Here is an 18,603-nt window from a genome sequence, read left to right on the forward strand (position 1 = left end):
CAGAAGATATTCTTCTAAAGATCCTTTACCAACTCTTATAACTTCTTTATGAAACTTTATCCATCACACAATTCAACTACGGACAATAGTTTGTAGTTATATGTTGATGTGACTCATAACACGCAAATAAATCTTGTTTCCCCATAAGTCAGGCAATCGGGGGACTAATTTAATTAGTCTGCGTTCATTTGCTACTAGAAAGCGGAATTTGATGAGCATTTAGTCGGATATTCAAAATTCCGTGTTTATATAGCGGACACCAATTAGTGAATTGCAATCAGAGATATTATTTAGATATTCGTTGGGAAGTTTATATTTATTCAAAGCTCCAGAAAGTGGAATGTCGATGCAAATAATATGACACGCTATAATACTAAATTTGTTAAGCGTGGTAAAGTTGCACTATTGATATATAATATTTTAGTATACAGGGTAAAAGGCTTATCTGCTTTGAGGTCTGATGTTGCTTGGTTACGTAATCTCTTCAATATGACTTTATGCGTGGAGCAAGAGTTTCATTTTGAAAGAAATTTATACAATAGTTCAAAATATAATTTTGTCATAAAGATTAGTTAAAAATTTAAAAGAAGTAGAGTCTACAGAGCTATCGAGCTTTTTATAGTTTCCTCGTTGCAATTGAAATAAATTAGTTTAATTTAAGATTAAGCCATAGTCTTAAATATAAGCATTGATTAATTTTGAAAGAAACAACAATAGGTACCTAAGTCTTGTTTAATCACAATTAATATTTAATTTTAGTATATATATTTAAATAACCTCTACAAATTGTCTGTTTTATTATGTACTGTTAATTACGTTATTTAAATAAGAAAATGTGGTCAGTCGTTCTTTTATTTACAACGAGGTAAAGGCTAAGGGACAAAAAACTTGTTTTTGAGGCCTCGACTGGCCAGTTGGCTTGGTTGGTAGTGACCCTACCTTCCAAGTCACTGGTCCTGGGATCGATTCCCACCTGGGGCAAATATTTGTGTGATGAACATAGATGTTTGCTCTGTGTCTGGGTGTTAATTATCTATATATGGGTCATTATACAAAAATGGGGTAACTCAATGTCACCAGCCAATTTATACAAAGTCTTATTATATTTTAATCAAATAACAATCTATTTTAAAACAATAAAGCTTCCTTTATTTGGTCACTCACTTTCACTTCTTTATTTAAAATACAAATTGATAAAAAAACAAAATTAATACTTAAATAATCAGTACTTTGGCATGTCACAACTCCGAAAACCAACAATCAAGTGGCTATTTTATAAACATTAACATTGATTAGAGAAAACTTACTAACTCAGGACAATCTTTGATATACATAGTATTATATAGTATAACTTTAATAACGAAATGTTTAACATTTTATTTAAAAAATAAAAATAAACTTTGTCATCGTTTTTATTGGTCAGTCCGTTGTGTGTTTTTTAAATTTGAAATTCTCGCTAAATATCACCAAGTCGAGGTCAAATCCCTGTCTAAATATTAATGTTGGTAATGAAGTTACTTGTGCATCCCATATTTTGATGGTCATCATAACTGTACCAGCGCTAGGGTTGTGTTTGTCCTCTAAATTCGTGCTGCGCCAGTCAACATTTCAGTCCTATGGTGAGTCGTTATTTTATTGTTAAACTGATTTTTATTTTCATTCATACATGGTTAAGTATGATTTGTAAAAATATAGTTTGTTTATATAAGAAATAAGGCAAAAAAACATAATTTGTGATTATAATCTCATATTAAGTCCCTTTTTATCAATCCGCTGGCATCAGTCCTATGTCAGATATCGCGCCAGTGGACTGACGCGACCCCATAGTACTGATGATTCTATCGTTTTTGAGAACTTTTATCTTGATTGCTATTGATATAAGCATTTCTATTTGATATTTCAGTTTAAAACATCATGCGCCACGCTAAAAGAAACTGAATTTGACTAGGGAAGAAACATTTAAAAAAGAGTAGCAAAGAAAAGAGCTATTGAAACAAACTACTAATAATCTTATTTAAAAGATCTTATTTTATTTTAATTATTGATTTTGATGCTTTCAGGGCATAGCTTGTTATATGTATTTATTAGATAAATACGTAAACGTATAATATTGTGAAGTAAAATTACCTCAAAATAACATAAAAGTTAATTATTTTAATAACATTATAAAAATGTCAAAAGGCTCTTATGAAAACTCAGATGAGACTTTCATTCAAGCCTTTGGTTAAAAACCCTGAACCATTTTATGAAAATTAGTACTTTTAACATAAATAATGTTAGATTTTTAGGGCTCCGAACCTCAAAAGGAAAAAACAGAACCCTTATAGGATCACTTTGTTGTTCGTTTGTCTGTTAAGACGTTTTTTTGAAGCGCGTGGAGGTATCAATTTGAAATTTATATTGAATACTCAACATTAAGAACCCTTGGGGCTGTAAAAAAATTAAACTTATAACGAAACGCAATTAAAAGATACCTACATCCGTTAATACTGCAAATTTCCGCAAATTTAAATATTCGCAAGGGAATAAAAAAATACACAGGATGCTTGCCGTGTATACAGTCTTAAAATATGGTAAAAAGCAACGTCTTATAACACAGATAAAGAAAAATTGCTAAAAGTGTAGGTAAATTTTAAGTTACAAACATAATAAAAATAGGTTTGTTAGGAGTCCAACTCGCACTTGGCCGTTTTTTTTGTTTCTATTGTTTGTGAATTACTTAAAATATTAAGTAAAACTAAGTCAAAGTAGTAAGTTAAGTAAGAGAGTAAGAATATTCACGTTGCGTTAAATGTCAGAAGGCTGTTTTGAAAATTGAGACATTGTTTTTTCCCAGTATCACAATATACTATCAATTATCATTTTTAAATGTAACTAAGTGATTTAATACTTAAAAGACATGTGCCATTATTAAAACTGAGAGATTTGTAGTAATTTTCATTGAATTTCTTTAAGAATATTACAAAATTGTGTTTTTTATCAGTACTATGTTAGCCTTGTCAGTCCCCTGGAGGCCAAATCCAGAAAATTTAAAATATCTCACAATCTACTTAAAAAAGTGGCTGGCCCGATTTGGAACAATATATTCATTAGATTAGCTATCACATACACCCTAATTTGTAATAATCTGATATAAAAAATATAGTAAACAAAATATCCTTAAAAGTTACCCCATTTTTGTATAATCACCCATATGTATTTATTTAAAATTATATATGTAATATGTTTATCAGCCATCTGGTTTCCATAACACAAGCGAAAGCTTAGTATGAGATCAGATCGTGCCGTGCGTGAAAATAGTCCCGAAATATTTATTTATTTTTATTATTTTAAATTTTGCTCAAAATATGACAAAGTTTTTCACTAACCTGTCATACACGTTGATAAATGAGCTTGTGTCATGTAAAACAATTGTTCATAATATTATTTTTGGACAAACCTATAGTTGAAGAAATGGAATAAGAATTTAATTTTATAGTCTCTTCTAGAGTTCCCCATACAATATCATATTTATCAGTACAAAATGAAGCAGACTTTTGGCTTAGGAATTAGTTTTAGTTTAAGTGATTAAACCGTCCATACGAAACATTCCATTAGCGTTAATGTACTTAAGTTTTTGTTTTTTAGTATACACTCTTAAGATTAATTACGATATATTAGGGTGTATTGAAGTTAATATAGGTAAGTAATTTGTGGTAAAGTAAGTAATTTAAAAAATGCTATATTAAATTGTTAAAACTATTACTATTGCTGTTCAAAATTGTAGGTTTATCATATTATTATTTTTCGAATTAGAGCTTTAGAGTCATAATTGATTGGATTCAAATTAAATTTTTGCTTAATATTAAACACTAACTTGGTTCATTTAAAGAAATTTATACGACAATATATCACGGAGTGTTGATTGCTTCGAGTATATTCGATTTTAATGTTGTGGTTTTAAATTAAATTCGATGCAGTCGTCGACTCGCTGCCATCACGCGGTTGTGGGTAAATTACTTTTTATGTAAAAATATATACATGACGCTATCAATGTATGCAAATGAAAACAGGAAAATAATTAATCTCGATATTGAGCAGAAAACATATTTACGTGTTCTGGAAATTGCTAAATAATTACTAACGTTCCACAAAGAGCTTCCGAGTGCATTTCTCAGTATACCGCTACCGATATTAATAATAAAGTACCTATAGATTCTAGCTGTTTATACAGTTAACATTGATACCGTACCTAGAACTCGCTATTAAATACGTAATACCAGGTTCTAGCCCCCGGTCAAATTATTGAGGCGGAACTTTAAAGCGATTTCGCCCATCAAAGTGTACTCGGCAACGCTAAATATTGAGTCGGTCAAAGCTAATGAAAATCAGTACAGATTCATGCGATATGCAAACAGTTGTTCATTGATTTATGAACGTTGACCAAACAAGGGATGCAAAGTGGCCGATTTCAAAATACACAGAGAGTTTGTCGTGAGCACACTGCGACGTCAAAGCAAACTGTTCGGGCACAGAAAGAATCTACATTACCCACGATTTACAAATTTCTTTTGAAATCGTTTACCGAAACGACAGGCAGCGAGCGTTTGTAGCGAACTTTTGGGAAATTTTTGACGCGTCACTAGTTTCATTATTTTGAGTGACTGCTATTTTGAACTATGGCTAGATAAATTATGAAGACATATTAGGATAATTGAATAAGCTACTTAGGTCCGTTGATACATCTTTACCTTTTATTTATGTATTTTTAACATGTTTACAAGAAAATGTAATAGTTTATATTCATTAAAAACAATATTATCGTCTTATGAAGTTAGTCGGAAATATACACTATTTAGTTATTGGGTGCTTTATAAAGTAGTACCTTGATTGTCATGGAAATTATTGTTTTCTTGTTAAATGATATACTTTAGGGATCTAAGTAATCTAGGTTAGTAGACAAACTCCGCGGCAATATTGCACTTAATTATATCGTATAAGTAATGTTTATATTTCTTTAAATATTTTTTTTGTTAAACGTGCAAAATGTTGAACATTTTAAATTAAATTTAGACGCACATTAGAGTTTAGAGAACGTATTTCACATTTTTTTCGTAATTGTAGTTTGTAATGATAGTTTATAAGGAACATATTTGTATAAATGTGGAGCCCTCAGGTATTCCGTCCAATAGTTAAGGTTTTAGATAACAATGTTAATTATAATGTATTTTAATCATTCTAGAATTAAGGTATTTAATGGACAATCACATGTTATTCTTTGATGACGTTTTCTATACTAAATGAATAATATTATTATGTTTTCTCTGTAGACGTTACCTACAGTGCCGTTACTTTTTGAATTGGAAAGGTTGATCTGAAATATATTTCAAATAAATCAATGACTTTATTATTTATTCAATTACTCCTTTGCTACTTTCTTCAAGAAAAAACTCAAATAATCACACTCAATTTTCCAAATTTCAGAAAAAATATAGAGTACAATTTTTTATTTTAATTGCAATTGAATGAAATCATAGGTAATAGGGACGTGCATATATACTGCATAGATTGTGGCCTTAACTCTTAAAGGATATAATAAATATTAAAATCCAATTTAAACAAATCCAAAATAATATTATATTGAATTAATACATTTCCCTAAACTTATTCAGTCGCTTGTAAGTTTTTCTATTCGGAAAATCTTCGTATTTGATGTAGGCGTTATCTATAAACCGGGCTATACTAACTGTCAAAAATTCCTTGAAATGTATGAATCGCAATTACAACAAAGGCACAGAGCTATTATTTTTGGAGATTTTAATATCGACTTGTTAACAAAAGATAAAAATACCAAACTATACAAATATACTCTTAAGTATAATGGACATATATTACTCAATAAACTAACTAAAAAATACAGCACAAGAGACTCTTCAAAAAAATCTATCATTGACCATGTAAGTACGAACCTTCAAAATGATAATTTTCATTTCGCAATAATAAACTCATGTATTTCCGACCATAAGCACATATACGTAGAATTAAAAAAATATTTACCCCCAAAAAGTGTTAAAACTCAATATAAAGCAATTAATTACGAAAGATTATCATCCCTGTCTGACTCCATAGTTGATACTGAAATAAACAAAGATTATACAATATTAGAAAATAAAATTAAATCTATTATAGATAAAAGTAAGATTACTAAAACTAAATTTCTAAATCTGCCCCGAAAAGACTGGATAAACAAAGCAATTTTAACAGAAATTAACGAAAGAAATTTATTATGGTCTCAACTAAAAAACAACCCTAAAAATAAAAACCTTCAAATAAAATTTAACACTCAAAAAATAAAGGTAAAAAAATTTATTCAAGACACAAAAGATTCTTACTATTACCAAGAATTTACAAGGAATATAAATAAACCCAAGAAATTATGGACTTTAGTAAATAAATTAGCTAATAACAAAACTGTAAAATGTACTTTACCTACTAAATTACTTATAAATTCTGAATATATTACCGAGCCAAATGAAATATGCCAGATATTTAATCAATATTTTTCTACAATAGGATCTCGTCTAGCAAATTTAATACCCCTACAATATCAAACCAACTCTTCCTCAACCTTACCTAAATCACCATCAAAAAAGTACGAATTATCCACTTTTGATCCGTGTACACCTAATGAAATTTTAAAAATTATAAATAACCTTAATTCAAACTGTAGTACAGGTCTTGATGGTATTACCACAAAAGCAATTAAATGCATTAAAGAAAAATTGAATCATACCTTAAGCGATTGTTTCAATCAAGCTATAAGTCAAGGACGTTTTCCGGATTCGTTAAAAATAGCGAAGGTAACTCCTATCTATAAGAGTGGTTCAAAATTTGAACCTGGTAACTATAGGCCAATTTCGGTGTTGCCAGTGTTGTCAAAAATATTAGAGAAAATTTTACACACGAGATTAGAAAAATATTTAGACTCATTTAATTTTATTTCAGTGCGTCAATACGGTTTTAAGCCAAAAAGTAACACTCTGTCAGCGACTATAGACCTGACTAGGGTAAACGCAGGTATTAACGACCCCTCTAAGGCAATTTCAAAATCAACCATATTTTTTAAGTATACTGGCTCTTCTAAAGATTTATAATTTCATTTTATATGCTAGTGTTATGTATAAAAAATGTATTTATTGAAGCAAATACATTCTAATAAAGGATTATCTTGTAAAAAATAATTTACAATGTGACTAAGTCGATTACTGCTATTACCGACCCATAAAAACGGCTGTGAAGCTATTAACGATTTTTATGCAGCTATTCCCGATCGTATGTGAGAGGAAGCCTTTTTCCAGCAATGGAATGTATAGAAGCTAGTGATGATGATGATTACCGATCTTAATAAAATGAAATAAAAATGCAAATATATTCGTATTTTTTTATTGTAGTTATTTTTAATAAAACAAATGAGTACTTTTTAATAATGAACTAAATAATTATAAACTTTTAAATTAATCAACATAATACTATTAATATATGTACATATATATTAAATTAAGGATTTCAAACTCTAGGATATTTCGTTATGCTATTTGATTGATTGCTTCGGCGAGTTGTGTTTTACTGAATACTTTTCGCCGCTTTTGTGGCTGCATATTTCTGGAAAAAATATACCTAATTATATGTTTTATGTTAATTTAACCTAAAAAAATATAATTTTTAATAGGCACCTATTATGTCATAAAAGTAATAAAAATATATTTGCACGCTCAATTACGAGCAGAATGTTTAAGGATCAATATTATCTGTATATACAAACATCTTTATTCTACATTCTGCAAATAAAGCAATTTGAATTTGAATTTGTAGATGAGAAACTAAACATATAATATTCGATCGGTAATAGCTTCCTATAGTTTCTATTGCCGACCCACATGGGTCGGTATTAAAGTATGTAAGTATAAACCTAAATTGTATTACCGACCCATAAAAAAAATGGTTATTTTAATTCATTTGACCATCAGACTATAAAATAGATTATAATTGATTAATGTCATACAAAATATGAACAAATGCATATTGTTTAAACAAAAAAAAAACAATGATTTACTACAGTAACTGTAACTATTCGATAGGGATCCTCGAAAATATCATAACTTTGTATAAATTGACAACGCTAAAAGACACAACACTAGACAAAAAAGTTTAGTCGCTAATAGATTTTTATGAAGACTCATAGCTTAGATTTAAACTGGTCCATAAAACCACTTGTGTTAGTGTGATATAATAACATAAAAGAAAATAAAACAAAAAGTTACGTTGCTGCCATTGCCGACTTACGGGTCGTTGATACCTGCCGCGACTTAAACTGGTGAAGCTAACACCGTCCCATTTTAATTTTAAGTTTTATCGTTTCAAATTACTTTTTATTAATAAAATGTTGTAAGAAATGAAAAGTTGACACTTAAATGCATTGACATTTAGTAATATAAATTAAAGTATAGATGTAATTTGTTTGTAAATGTCTTAAAAAGATACTCACAGTACTTACCCGAAGGAACAACGGAACAGTACGACACGTCCTGCTTCCACGCTACCCCGCAGCAACTTACGCATTTTAACTCTTTTTTGCTCAGTTACTCACTCTAACGTTAAAGTATACGATGCTCAAGTAATACATTCGTGTATAACTTTGCCTACCTATAGCTAGAATAGTTCTGGAAACGTTTAAATTTCGAATTACTTTTATAGGTCGGTAATACCTTCAGATTTTCGATGGGTCGTTGATAGCTGCGTTTACCTTACTAAAATAAAACAGAACATTGACGCAAAAAATTTAGTTTTGGGAGTATTTATTGACCTACAAAAGGCCTTCGATACCGTTTCTCACGAACTTTTAACAAAGAAATTAGCATCCATTAACATTACTGGTAAAGCACTAGACATGCTGAAATCATATTTAAAAAATCGATCACAAATCGTTAAAATAGATAACTACAATAGCATTCCCTTACCAATTACGTGTGGCATACCACAAGGTTCGATTTTAGGCCCATTGCTTTTTTTAATTTATATTAATAATTTACAAGATTTAAAACTAAATGGTCATCTAACACTTTATGCGGATGACACCTGTCTGTTTTATTTTGGTCCCTCTATACATGACATGATAAAGCAAGCACAAAATGATTTAAATAAATTAAATAAATGGTTTCAATACAATCTACTAACAATAAATATATCTAAAACGTGTTATATTAAATTTAAAGCTCAGAACAAAATTATTCCACCACACGCTCCACTTAAAATTAACGGTGTTGTATTAGAACATAAAACCCACGAGAAATACCTAGGTTTGCGAATCGACAGCTCTCTAAAATGGAATTATCACATCGACCACCTAAAAAATAAATTATCAGCACTTCTTAGATCTCTGCGTAATATCACTTCTTGCATTCCTCATAAATTACGCCACACCATCTACAACACGTTAGTCAAACCTCACCTAATGTATTTAATAGAAGTATGGGGTAGCGCTTACAAAAATAAATTAGCGCCACTACAAATTTTACAAAATAAAATTATTAAAACCATTTTTAAATATCCTTTTTTAACTTCTACAAATAAAATCTACGACGATACTAAAATAATGAATTTAAAACAATTATACTTTTATAATACGTGTATGTTCATCCACAAAGCGCTACATAAAAACATAAATACAAATATAATATTCTCAACATCAAATCGCCACTATCCTAATAGACGAGCTAGCTATCTTGCCCTCCCGAAGATCCGAACGAATTATGGAAGGCGAACGGCAACATACGAGGGAGCACGTTTCTATAACGGATTGCCAAGCAAATTAAAAAGTGTAAACTCATTCATTGTATTCAAAAAACAATTAGCGAAACACATCCTGGAAGACCACACGCTCAAACTTTGAATGCAATGAATGAGTACCTCACCTAAACTTATGTTTATAGTATGTAACTTACTCTAAATTTTTAATTAACTAACGAATGATATTTTTTATAAATACCTATGTTTTAAATTTAAGTTTCTCATGTAAGTGACTTAATGTCTTAATGGGAATAAATGTCTTTAAACCTTTAAACCTTTGTATTCACCAATGATTCTAGCTAGTTTCCGTCGTATCATTTTGTTCTTGTGTTTCTCCAACATATCGGCGTAAACATCAGAAAATGGTAGGATATTGATACCACCATCGCGAGACACCATACCCGGTATACCCGGTACCATTCCTGCTTGCGGGGCACTGGGAAAACCAGGAATTGGATACATAGATTGCATATATGGGTTTTGAATAACTGGTATCATAGGATTCGTCGGACTAATCGGTATTCCGTAAGGTAAGGGCGGTACGGGGAAAATGGGATAAGGCGCGGGCATTGGGGGAACCGGTATTGGTATAGGTGGAGGTGGTGGTACCATCGGTATCGGTACCGGTAACGGCATCGGTAATGGAGGTTTAATCACAGGCTTATTCGTCACTTTGTAATTGCAATATTCTGGAATGTTCCTGGGATACCAGTACAAGGGATTGCAAGGATCCTCGCCAGGGCGTAATTTGTTTTCCAAAGGTCGCATGTCTAATGGATCCATGTATGACCTGCCGTCGACTGTACATTCCATTCCATTTGCTATTGTAAGTAAAATGACAATCTGCAAAATGAAACTAGATAATTACTTCGGAAAAGATGTAGAATAATTTAAGAATCCGAACTATTGTTTAGCGTAATTGAATGGCTTTAATATTTTAAAGCTACTAGGGCTGAAGCAATACCTAGAGATATTTTTTTAAGCAAATTGATGTCAATAAGAACGGAAAGCTCACCTTTAGATACCGTTCCATCACTTTCGTGTATCACAACGAATTCTGGGTCGGGGTTGATTGAAGCTGTAATTTTAAACTGAAATTTCTCACTATGTCCATTCTTGAAAATGAAAGGACTTTTTGTACTTACAATAAGGTCTCGTTCATTGTTTCACCGAACAATGGGAAGAGAAAATACGCATATTTTTCGCTTTATTTGTGTTATGACGGATCACCATAGAAATGAAGCACGAGCAAATTAAGAATAGAAGTATAAGCATTTTAAAGTCGCGTAAGATTAATTTAATATCTATTGCAAGTATTAAGTACCTAATATTTCACATTTTGTTAACATTGAACAACTATTTTACTACTAAATTTTGTGAATAATTAGTCTCTTTCATATTAGAAATTATATTGGAAATATTTCTTTAAAATCTTTCATAAAAGGGGCTATAGAAATATATTTCCCGTTATAGCTTCCAGGAGACAAAATTAAAATTACTTTTCTGCAAAATACCATCTAGTGCGAGTAGCTTGCTAAATAATATTTTATATATACTTAAATGTACTTTTAATTTACAATTTACAAGAAAAAGGTTTCATTATGATATAATTAGAAGAGAATTTAATTAGAAATTACTGAAAGAAGACTTCTCTTCTTACAGTAATTTCCCATTTTATTTTTATTTCATAAAATAGGTATTTAGGAGCCTTTATGAAAAAATAATTTACACTTGCAAGCTAGGCATGGAGAGAGTACAAACCAAATTTAAAAATCTTTTAGAATATAATATTTATTAATTTAAACAGTACATTTGTCATAGTGTCTTATATTTGGTCCCATCTACAGTATTACGGTTGATACGCAGCCTTAGCGTAAGCACCAGACAGTCTTTTAATCATAGCTTCGGTTTTGTACGATACCGGTTGCCTGTACAGTGCCACTCCCCCAAAATAGGGTATTGATGTGATCTTCGGAGCGCTCGGGTTCTCTTTAACGTCCCTCCTCATTAGCTCAAATAATTTATCCATCGGTGTACGAGGTCTCGATTGATAGAGCTCCAGTATTTGCGCCTCCACAGGAACCGTATCGTAATCAACGTTTCTATACCTATCGTATGATTCAAAACTACTGTCGTGGACACGAAATCCGTATCTAATATCGTCGTAGGTATCAGAGTAAGGAATTTCAGCACGCACATGGTCATATAGCGCATTGAGCGTAAATGTCGGCTCTCTTTCCTTCATGATCGTGTAAGGTGTATTTATTTTGGAACGTATCAATTTCGCGAACATGTCGGCGCATTCCTCCGGTAAATGCAACGGATGCCAATAAAACGGGTCGCATTCATGCAGGTTTCTGTATCTCTGCTCGAAATCGAAATCATCCATGTACGTCACTCCGGCTATGGAGGCGCGATTCGGTTTTAAAATAAAAAGTAATACGAGAATCTTGGTTAGCATGTTCTGTAACAATAAACTTTTTAGGATGTAGACTAGGAAAGGTGTAGAAATAAATATAAAAGCAAACAACCTTACATTGTAATATTTTTGGTGTTAAATAATAAATAAGAAATAATTTTGTCCAGAAACAAAATGTATGAATATTTAGGAATCTTACCAAATGACTTGCAAAGCGAATGTAGATATGTGCGGACAGACAATGGAGTGGCGTGTCATTCAAACGTTTCTTTCAGGGCATGTTATTAGCAGCTGTCCGAATGCTATTGGAACGTGCTCACTTTTCAATTGATTTTTAAAGCCCACCTGCGTTAGATTGTTATGTCATAGTTCAGTGTGGAGAACCATGGTGGAGTATAATTATTTTTAAAATTCTTCGCTGTTTGCAACATTTAATCAAAAAATACCAGATTTTTCACAATGTTTCAGTTGTGAGGAACGCAATAAATCACTATGAAATTACGAAATTTTTATTGAAAACATTATACATAGATATCTATTATAATATACTCTTAGTTTACTTATTCTACAAATTTGTTGGATGTTCTCCGTGTTTTACGATTAATTAATTGTGGATATCGATACAATTTAATAAACACTGGCACAAGAACAATTGGTGGCTTTTTTGTGCAATCACCTGTAATTTAATAATTTTTTATAATTTATTTTACTGAGTACATAATATTATAAAGTTAATTAGTTTTTTTTTTGTTATCACATCAAATATATAAACAGGAACTCTATATTACATATTGTATTCAATGAGTGGAAAATTAAATTAATCTATCTATAATTAACATAACATTCGGTATTCATATCAAAATAGTTTAAAATATTTTCATTCATTTAACATTAAGTATTTATAATTAAACAACATGGGCTATGTTTAAAATCTATAATTTTAAATTTACTTAATCATGCTACATCACGTGATTTTCGGTTTAAATTATATATACGTGAACAGATTGATAATATCCCGTTTCAAATTCTTATAGCCAATGAATTAAATATAGATAGTTTAATGTTACTATCATAATATTTTTATTTTTGTTATTTTTACAGATATTATATTGATTAAAAAAGTACTCGATGTAGTTACTAACAATGGCTAAGTACCTGTTGTATCGGTATCATTTTCAGTTGCAGCGCAAAAAAAGTTCACTATGAAAATCCATATTACTACCGAGTACATTGTAAGAGAATGGAAATTGAAAAGATATTGCAAAACAAGCAACAGTTTCTGTTATTACATTCTAGTAAAACCATTATATGGTTAGAGCTGAGTTTATGGAAAATATGAAATTTTGCATTCATATTATTCCCATGAAAGAGATTGCAATGCAATAAACGCGTTTAGTTAAAATACGGACTCCGGTCGTGATAATAGGTTCCAGAACGTTACATTCCAAATGCTTCATGCACGTATAGAATAGTCATTGAAATATATCATAAACAGCTTCCAACAGGACAAAATATCGTTTGACGTAAGGGCGTAATTAAAATTGTTCGGCGAACTATGTCCATTACAATAAACTTTTACGTCAGACCGGAATGTTTCATTCATACCTCTGGTCTTTGCGTCGCACATGAATGTATGGAAATACGACTAGGTACATTGCTTGTATATAAAAATGAATTTCACAGAGCATTCCTTTTGATGCATTGCGAAACTTTCAGTCCATTGCTATGCGTTAAATTCAGTTCATGTACGAACAATCGCCATTCTTTACTTCATTACATAATAACCTTACACGTTACATTTTATTGAAGCGTTCGATTACGTCTTTGAATCGCTTTTCAGTTATAAATGCGGGCACTTTGACAATCGTTGGTGGACAGCAACATTTCTCTGGACCCTCGTTGCTTCGTCTTATTCTTTGGGTATTTTTTACGATATTAGTTTCTTCATTCACATTTTCTTCATAGAACCTCCTTAGGTCATTGTCGCGTAGGATGCCTTGTAGGTGTTGAAAATGGAGCATTTTTTCATCGATCTTAAAATCAAGGGCGCATTCTGTAAAAAGCCTTATAAATTAATAATGGAACTAATCTCTTATGTAATATATATATAAATCTCGTGTCACAATGTTTGGCCTCAATGGATTCCTAAACCACTCAACCGATTATAATAAAATTCGCACACCGTGTGCAGTTCGATCCAACTTGGGAGATAGGATAGTTTAAACATGTAGGTACCACGGGCGAAGCCGGGGCGAACCACTAGTATATATATATAAATCTCGTGTCACAATGTTTATCCTCAATGGATTCCTAAACCACTCAACCGATTATAATAAAATTCGCACACCATGTGCAGTTCGATCCAACTTGAGAGATAGAATAGTTTAAATCTCAAATCGTTTTAGAGAAAGCGGGCGAAGCCGCGGGAGGTAACCTAGTATAATTATATAAACAAATCATAAATGTCACGTATGTGTAAAGATATCACGTTGAAGGAAAGGCGATATGAGCATGTAGATTGAACAGCCTATGTCACGTTGCAACTTGCAAACAACAACAGCTAGTACGTAATATAAATCAATTTACATCATCTGAATTTGGTTTATGCTATTTTAATTAATGTTCCACCGCATAATTTTATAAGTGGGCATGTGTATTACATTCGTTTATTACTAGGGTTAATATTAATTACTAACGGTATATTGAACGGTAATAACTAATAAATTATAAAATCATTTGTAGTTTCATTACATTGTTTCACGAATTTGTGAAGTACTCTATAATAAGTATTTTAAAGCAAAAGCTTTTACTTATTTTCTTGGTGCATTGTGCATCTTATTTATTGTTTCTAAATTTCCAATATTTTAGAGAAAGTCAAAAGTCAGTCAACTGAAATAAATCTTACATTAGATAAGTTTTTTTACATTTTAATTTAAAACAAGTTATAGTAAACTAAAACTCAAATCAATACCTTTATTAGGAGGACATTTACATTCCACGATAGGTTCTTGATTATTTACATCATTAGAGCCATGTCTTCGAAAAAAGTTAAAGTCTGTTTTCGTCGACGGGGTCCACCAACGTCTCCATATAGACATACATAAGATGGAGTTGATGTGTAGTGTTATAACTAAGAGTATCAACAACTGGAACAAAATATATGTGCTATAAAGTATAGTTTGTGAATATATTTTCCTTAGATAGAACACGCACACATACACACACACGCACGCACTCACCCACACACACACAACTCTAAGTTGCTACGTTACTGTTTAAATATATAATCGATTATTTGTAAAACTCGTAATTGGCGTATTGTACGACCACAGACAGATATAAGTAGATTAAGTCAAGAAATCTGTAAGCTGTGAAGTTTTCTAATAAATAAATAGATTAAAGAAGTCACGCAGAATGAATGTCTCAGTATTGAAAACAAATGCTCATACATTGAGTTATTCCATGAATGTGTGTACACACTTCATGTGATAAATCTGACAATGGCAAGCGGGAGGCGGTGAAGTAAGGGTTAATTATTTTGCTCTCGTCGATCAATTATCATGTTAACAGATGTAATAAATCGGACAATAAAGACCTTTTATGTGTCCTGTGTCAATGGAACAGGTTATGCATCGCTGTGTGGTAAAGAAATAATAGAGTTTTTAAGTTTATATTAATTCTAATTTCGTTAGGTTTATTTAGTTAAGTAATGCAAGTTATGTTACAAAACAATATAAGATATTAAAAAACATTGAGGTTTTATTTTTGAAAACAATTCAATAATCATTATCCTTTCCCGAAGTATCTTTTGCGAATGCTAAAGGTTTTAACTGGAATTGTTGGGCCAAAGTCCACCTTGCTGATCCTTACAGGACAGTGGGGTTTCACAGATGGAGGCCTTAGTCCTTCATCAGAGTATGTTGTACCGTTTTCGTCATCATGAGCCTCTGTAGGGGTGTTAGTAGAAGTAGTAACAGTAGATTCAGTAGAACAATTCGGAGGTAAAGTCCATATATGTTCAGTAGGATACTTTTTAAACGGCACATTTGCTCGAGTAGAATGCACTTTTTCATAATCTCTTGAGTATATTGTACGAAATTTCGTCTTGGCTTTCTTGCCTATGTAGAGAGGGAATACCATGTGAAAGTTCTGGTTTTTATTAGAACACCCTTTCCCAGAGCAAATCCTATATGGTGCAGTGAAATATAAAATGCCTTGCGCGTCATCCATTTCTAGAATACAATCGTTGTAAGAATTATTTTGTAGAATGTGTTGCATTGAAGTAAACTACGCGGAATAAAAGGTTCTTACTTACTTACTTAGTGTACAATTTATACTTAACGTACAAAGAAAGATACATACCTATAATTATTAATTATTTGATGTATTTAATTAAATAAAGGTTTTGGTTATTATAATAAATAAAAAGTATGTAATAATCAATAAGTACACACTACACATTTTCTTTATATTTACTCTACGTCGATTTTTTATATTAAAAGTCCCTGAATATTTTTTTAAGCTAAATAACTTACTTTCCCCCTTAACAATTTTCTTGATATATTCTTGGCCATCGAGAGTAGGTTCATTTTCTGTGAAACTGTTATGTAATGCCCATATACAACTTAAATTGACGCTGAAAATAGTCAAAACATTTATGTGCCGAAATCCGATCATAGCCGAAATCAATTTTATATTTGTTTTACTCGTAACGACGTTTTATGCTTGACGTTACGATGTTATTTGAAAAATTGAAAAGAACTTCAAATAATATTATGAATGGCATACTGAATTTTAAAATATATTCTTAGTACCTATATCATAGCTCACTAAAATTAATTAAAGTAGAAGGTTGAAGTAATTTATAAAACAAACTTTAAATATCATCAACCGTCCGGTGTAGATAGTCATAAATTGATGTTGATACAAGTCGAAACTAAGCTTGAATGATTTCTTATCTATCGCTTTAGAATCTAAATTATAAGCATAATATTTTAGAGTGCATATCCAGTAGGAAACATCTGCTAGCGACACGTGTTGTGCGTCATGTTTCAAGATAAATTTCCATAATTATATTATGTTTTCTATTTCATGTTATGTAAAGCATATCCCCTACTGTGCCACGTTTCGGACTGACGTACGTCTGATGAACGCTCACACGCTAATTAGGGATTCCATATTGTAAACCAATTGCTTATATAATGCAATACAGATACATGTTTATACCTAAAATTATTTGATGAACGATTTAAGAACATTCGAATAACCTCCTTCTGTTTAATATTATGTAAAACATTGAAGTAACACTCATTAATTTTGCTTGCTCGACCGTCTTCTAATCCGACGATAATATCGTCGTAGGCGTGAGTTTTACTCACTGAACTAAAAGTATCAAAAATATTTTTCGAATATTGAATAAATAAAATAAATTACCAATTATATTTATGAATTGGTTGGCATACGTATTGCATTGGAGTTATGTGAAATGTTGAATTTCTAGGAATCTCAAAGCATGTTTTACTAATGAGCGCTTCCTCAGTGGTATACACGTGTCGAGCGTGTGTTGAGCTAAAAGATAATCTATGTCATTAGTTGAAAGCAAGGAATATTACTATTAACTCTATTTATACATATTAAACATATTAAGCAATACATCGTCTCCGGCTCCATTGCTTTTCATAATTTCCATCTTGTTTCTTGCTTGTACATTATAAATTATAATTTCAATGCTCTCATTTGGTTTGGATATAAACTCATTTGATAATTTATAATGAATAAACTGTAGTGTGTTTTAACCACATTAAAGGCCCATGTGAAAGAGTGGTCAGCATAGTCATAATTGAATTGTTTTGCTATCCATCGGTATATATTATATGCTAATTGGTTTACGCTATAACGAAATGTTTTATGTATTTATTCAGATAGTAGGTACCTTTCTATCGTACTGAGGATATAATTAAAAATAATCAATTGTGATAACTAATTTTTCAAACTTCCAAAGGATAACACTTGACATATCCAAAGAGAAACATACAAGGAATATATATTCTTATACAAATAATTTAGTTTTCAATTTCAAAAAATATAAGAGACACTGTAACTTTACAAGCATGTTATATAATAATGCGACACTTCCAAAGAATAATTTAAAACACATTGTGTTTGAGAAAACTATTTCTAACACGCGACTGCGATAAAAAATGGCACAGTCCGCGGCTTTATCTCCGAGCACCGGTCAATCATTTTGGCGCTTCCTACCGGTGTTACTCTAGTATTTATTTGTATCAATTTATAACTGTCACTAAAACCCAAACGTTTCCAATTGGCGAAAGAGTTCTTCTATTGTTACAGTGCGAGCT

The 18,603-nt window shown here is 31.1% G+C and overlaps 3 protein-coding genes across 4 annotated transcripts; all 3 read right to left on the reverse strand.

Moving 5' to 3' along the window:
• Nucleotides 1-5,592: 5,592 nt before the first annotated feature.
• On the reverse strand, nucleotides 5,593-11,079 carry LOC123705110 (protein diaphanous homolog 1-like). The gene is made up of 3 exons (XM_045653737.1): nucleotides 10,841-11,079; nucleotides 10,101-10,668; nucleotides 5,593-5,680 (listed from the first exon to the last, which is right to left on the reverse strand). Exons 1-3 carry the CDS (start codon nucleotides 10,856-10,858, stop codon nucleotides 5,625-5,627), a joined length of 642 nt encoding a protein of 213 aa, XP_045509693.1. The 5' UTR covers nucleotides 10,859-11,079; the 3' UTR covers nucleotides 5,593-5,624.
• A 558-nt stretch (nucleotides 11,080-11,637) lies between these two features.
• On the reverse strand, nucleotides 11,638-12,532 carry LOC123705111. Its single transcript, XM_045653738.1, has 2 exons — nucleotides 12,444-12,532; nucleotides 11,638-12,289 (listed from the first exon to the last, which is right to left on the reverse strand). The coding sequence occupies exon 2, from the start codon at nucleotides 12,284-12,286 to the stop codon at nucleotides 11,675-11,677; it is 612 nt and encodes a 203-aa protein (XP_045509694.1). The 5' UTR covers nucleotides 12,287-12,289; nucleotides 12,444-12,532; the 3' UTR covers nucleotides 11,638-11,674.
• A 267-nt stretch (nucleotides 12,533-12,799) lies between these two features.
• Nucleotides 12,800-16,949, reverse strand: LOC123705112. 2 transcript variants are annotated; one of them, XR_006753260.1, is made up of 4 exons: nucleotides 16,780-16,949; nucleotides 15,216-15,390; nucleotides 13,400-14,297; nucleotides 12,800-12,920 (listed from the first exon to the last, which is right to left on the reverse strand). XR_006753260.1 is itself a non-coding variant. In XM_045653739.1 (3 exons), the coding sequence occupies exons 1-3, from the start codon at nucleotides 16,831-16,833 to the stop codon at nucleotides 14,038-14,040; spliced, it is 489 nt and encodes a 162-aa protein (XP_045509695.1). In that variant the 5' UTR covers nucleotides 16,834-16,949; the 3' UTR covers nucleotides 13,325-14,037. The 2 variants fall into 2 exon arrangements, 1 of the variants encoding a protein (XP_045509695.1); XM_045653739.1 differs by lacking the exon at nucleotides 12,800-12,920 and having other exon boundaries at nucleotides 13,325-14,297.
• Nucleotides 16,950-18,603: the final 1,654 nt, after the last annotated feature.

Source organism: Colias croceus, chromosome Z, assembly GCF_905220415.1.
Source record: "Colias croceus chromosome Z, ilColCroc2.1".
In the NCBI taxonomy this organism is placed as follows: Eukaryota; Metazoa; Arthropoda; class Insecta; order Lepidoptera; family Pieridae; genus Colias; species Colias croceus.

Bases quoted from the DNA above. Each gene is read 5' to 3' on its own strand.
- LOC123705110 (XM_045653737.1), bottom strand. The intron at 5,681-10,100 runs GTTTAAAGGTTT...TCAAATACGAAG, and splicing joins AATCATTGGTGAATACAAAG to ATTTTCCGAATAGAAAAACT.
- LOC123705111 (XM_045653738.1), bottom strand. From the start codon at position 12,286: ATGCTAACCAAGATTCTCGTATTACTTTTTATTTTAAAACCGAATCGC.
- LOC123705112 (XM_045653739.1), bottom strand. From the start codon at position 16,833: ATGAACCTACTCTCGATGGCCAAGAATATATCAAGAAAATTGTTAAGG. The intron at 15,391-16,779 runs GTAAGTTATTTA...ATTTTGTTCCAG, and splicing joins GAAAATTGTTAAGGGGGAAA to TTGTTGATACTCTTAGTTAT. The intron at 14,298-15,215 runs GTATTGATTTGA...GGCTTTTTACAG, and splicing joins TAAATGTCCTCCTAATAAAG to AATGCGCCCTTGATTTTAAG.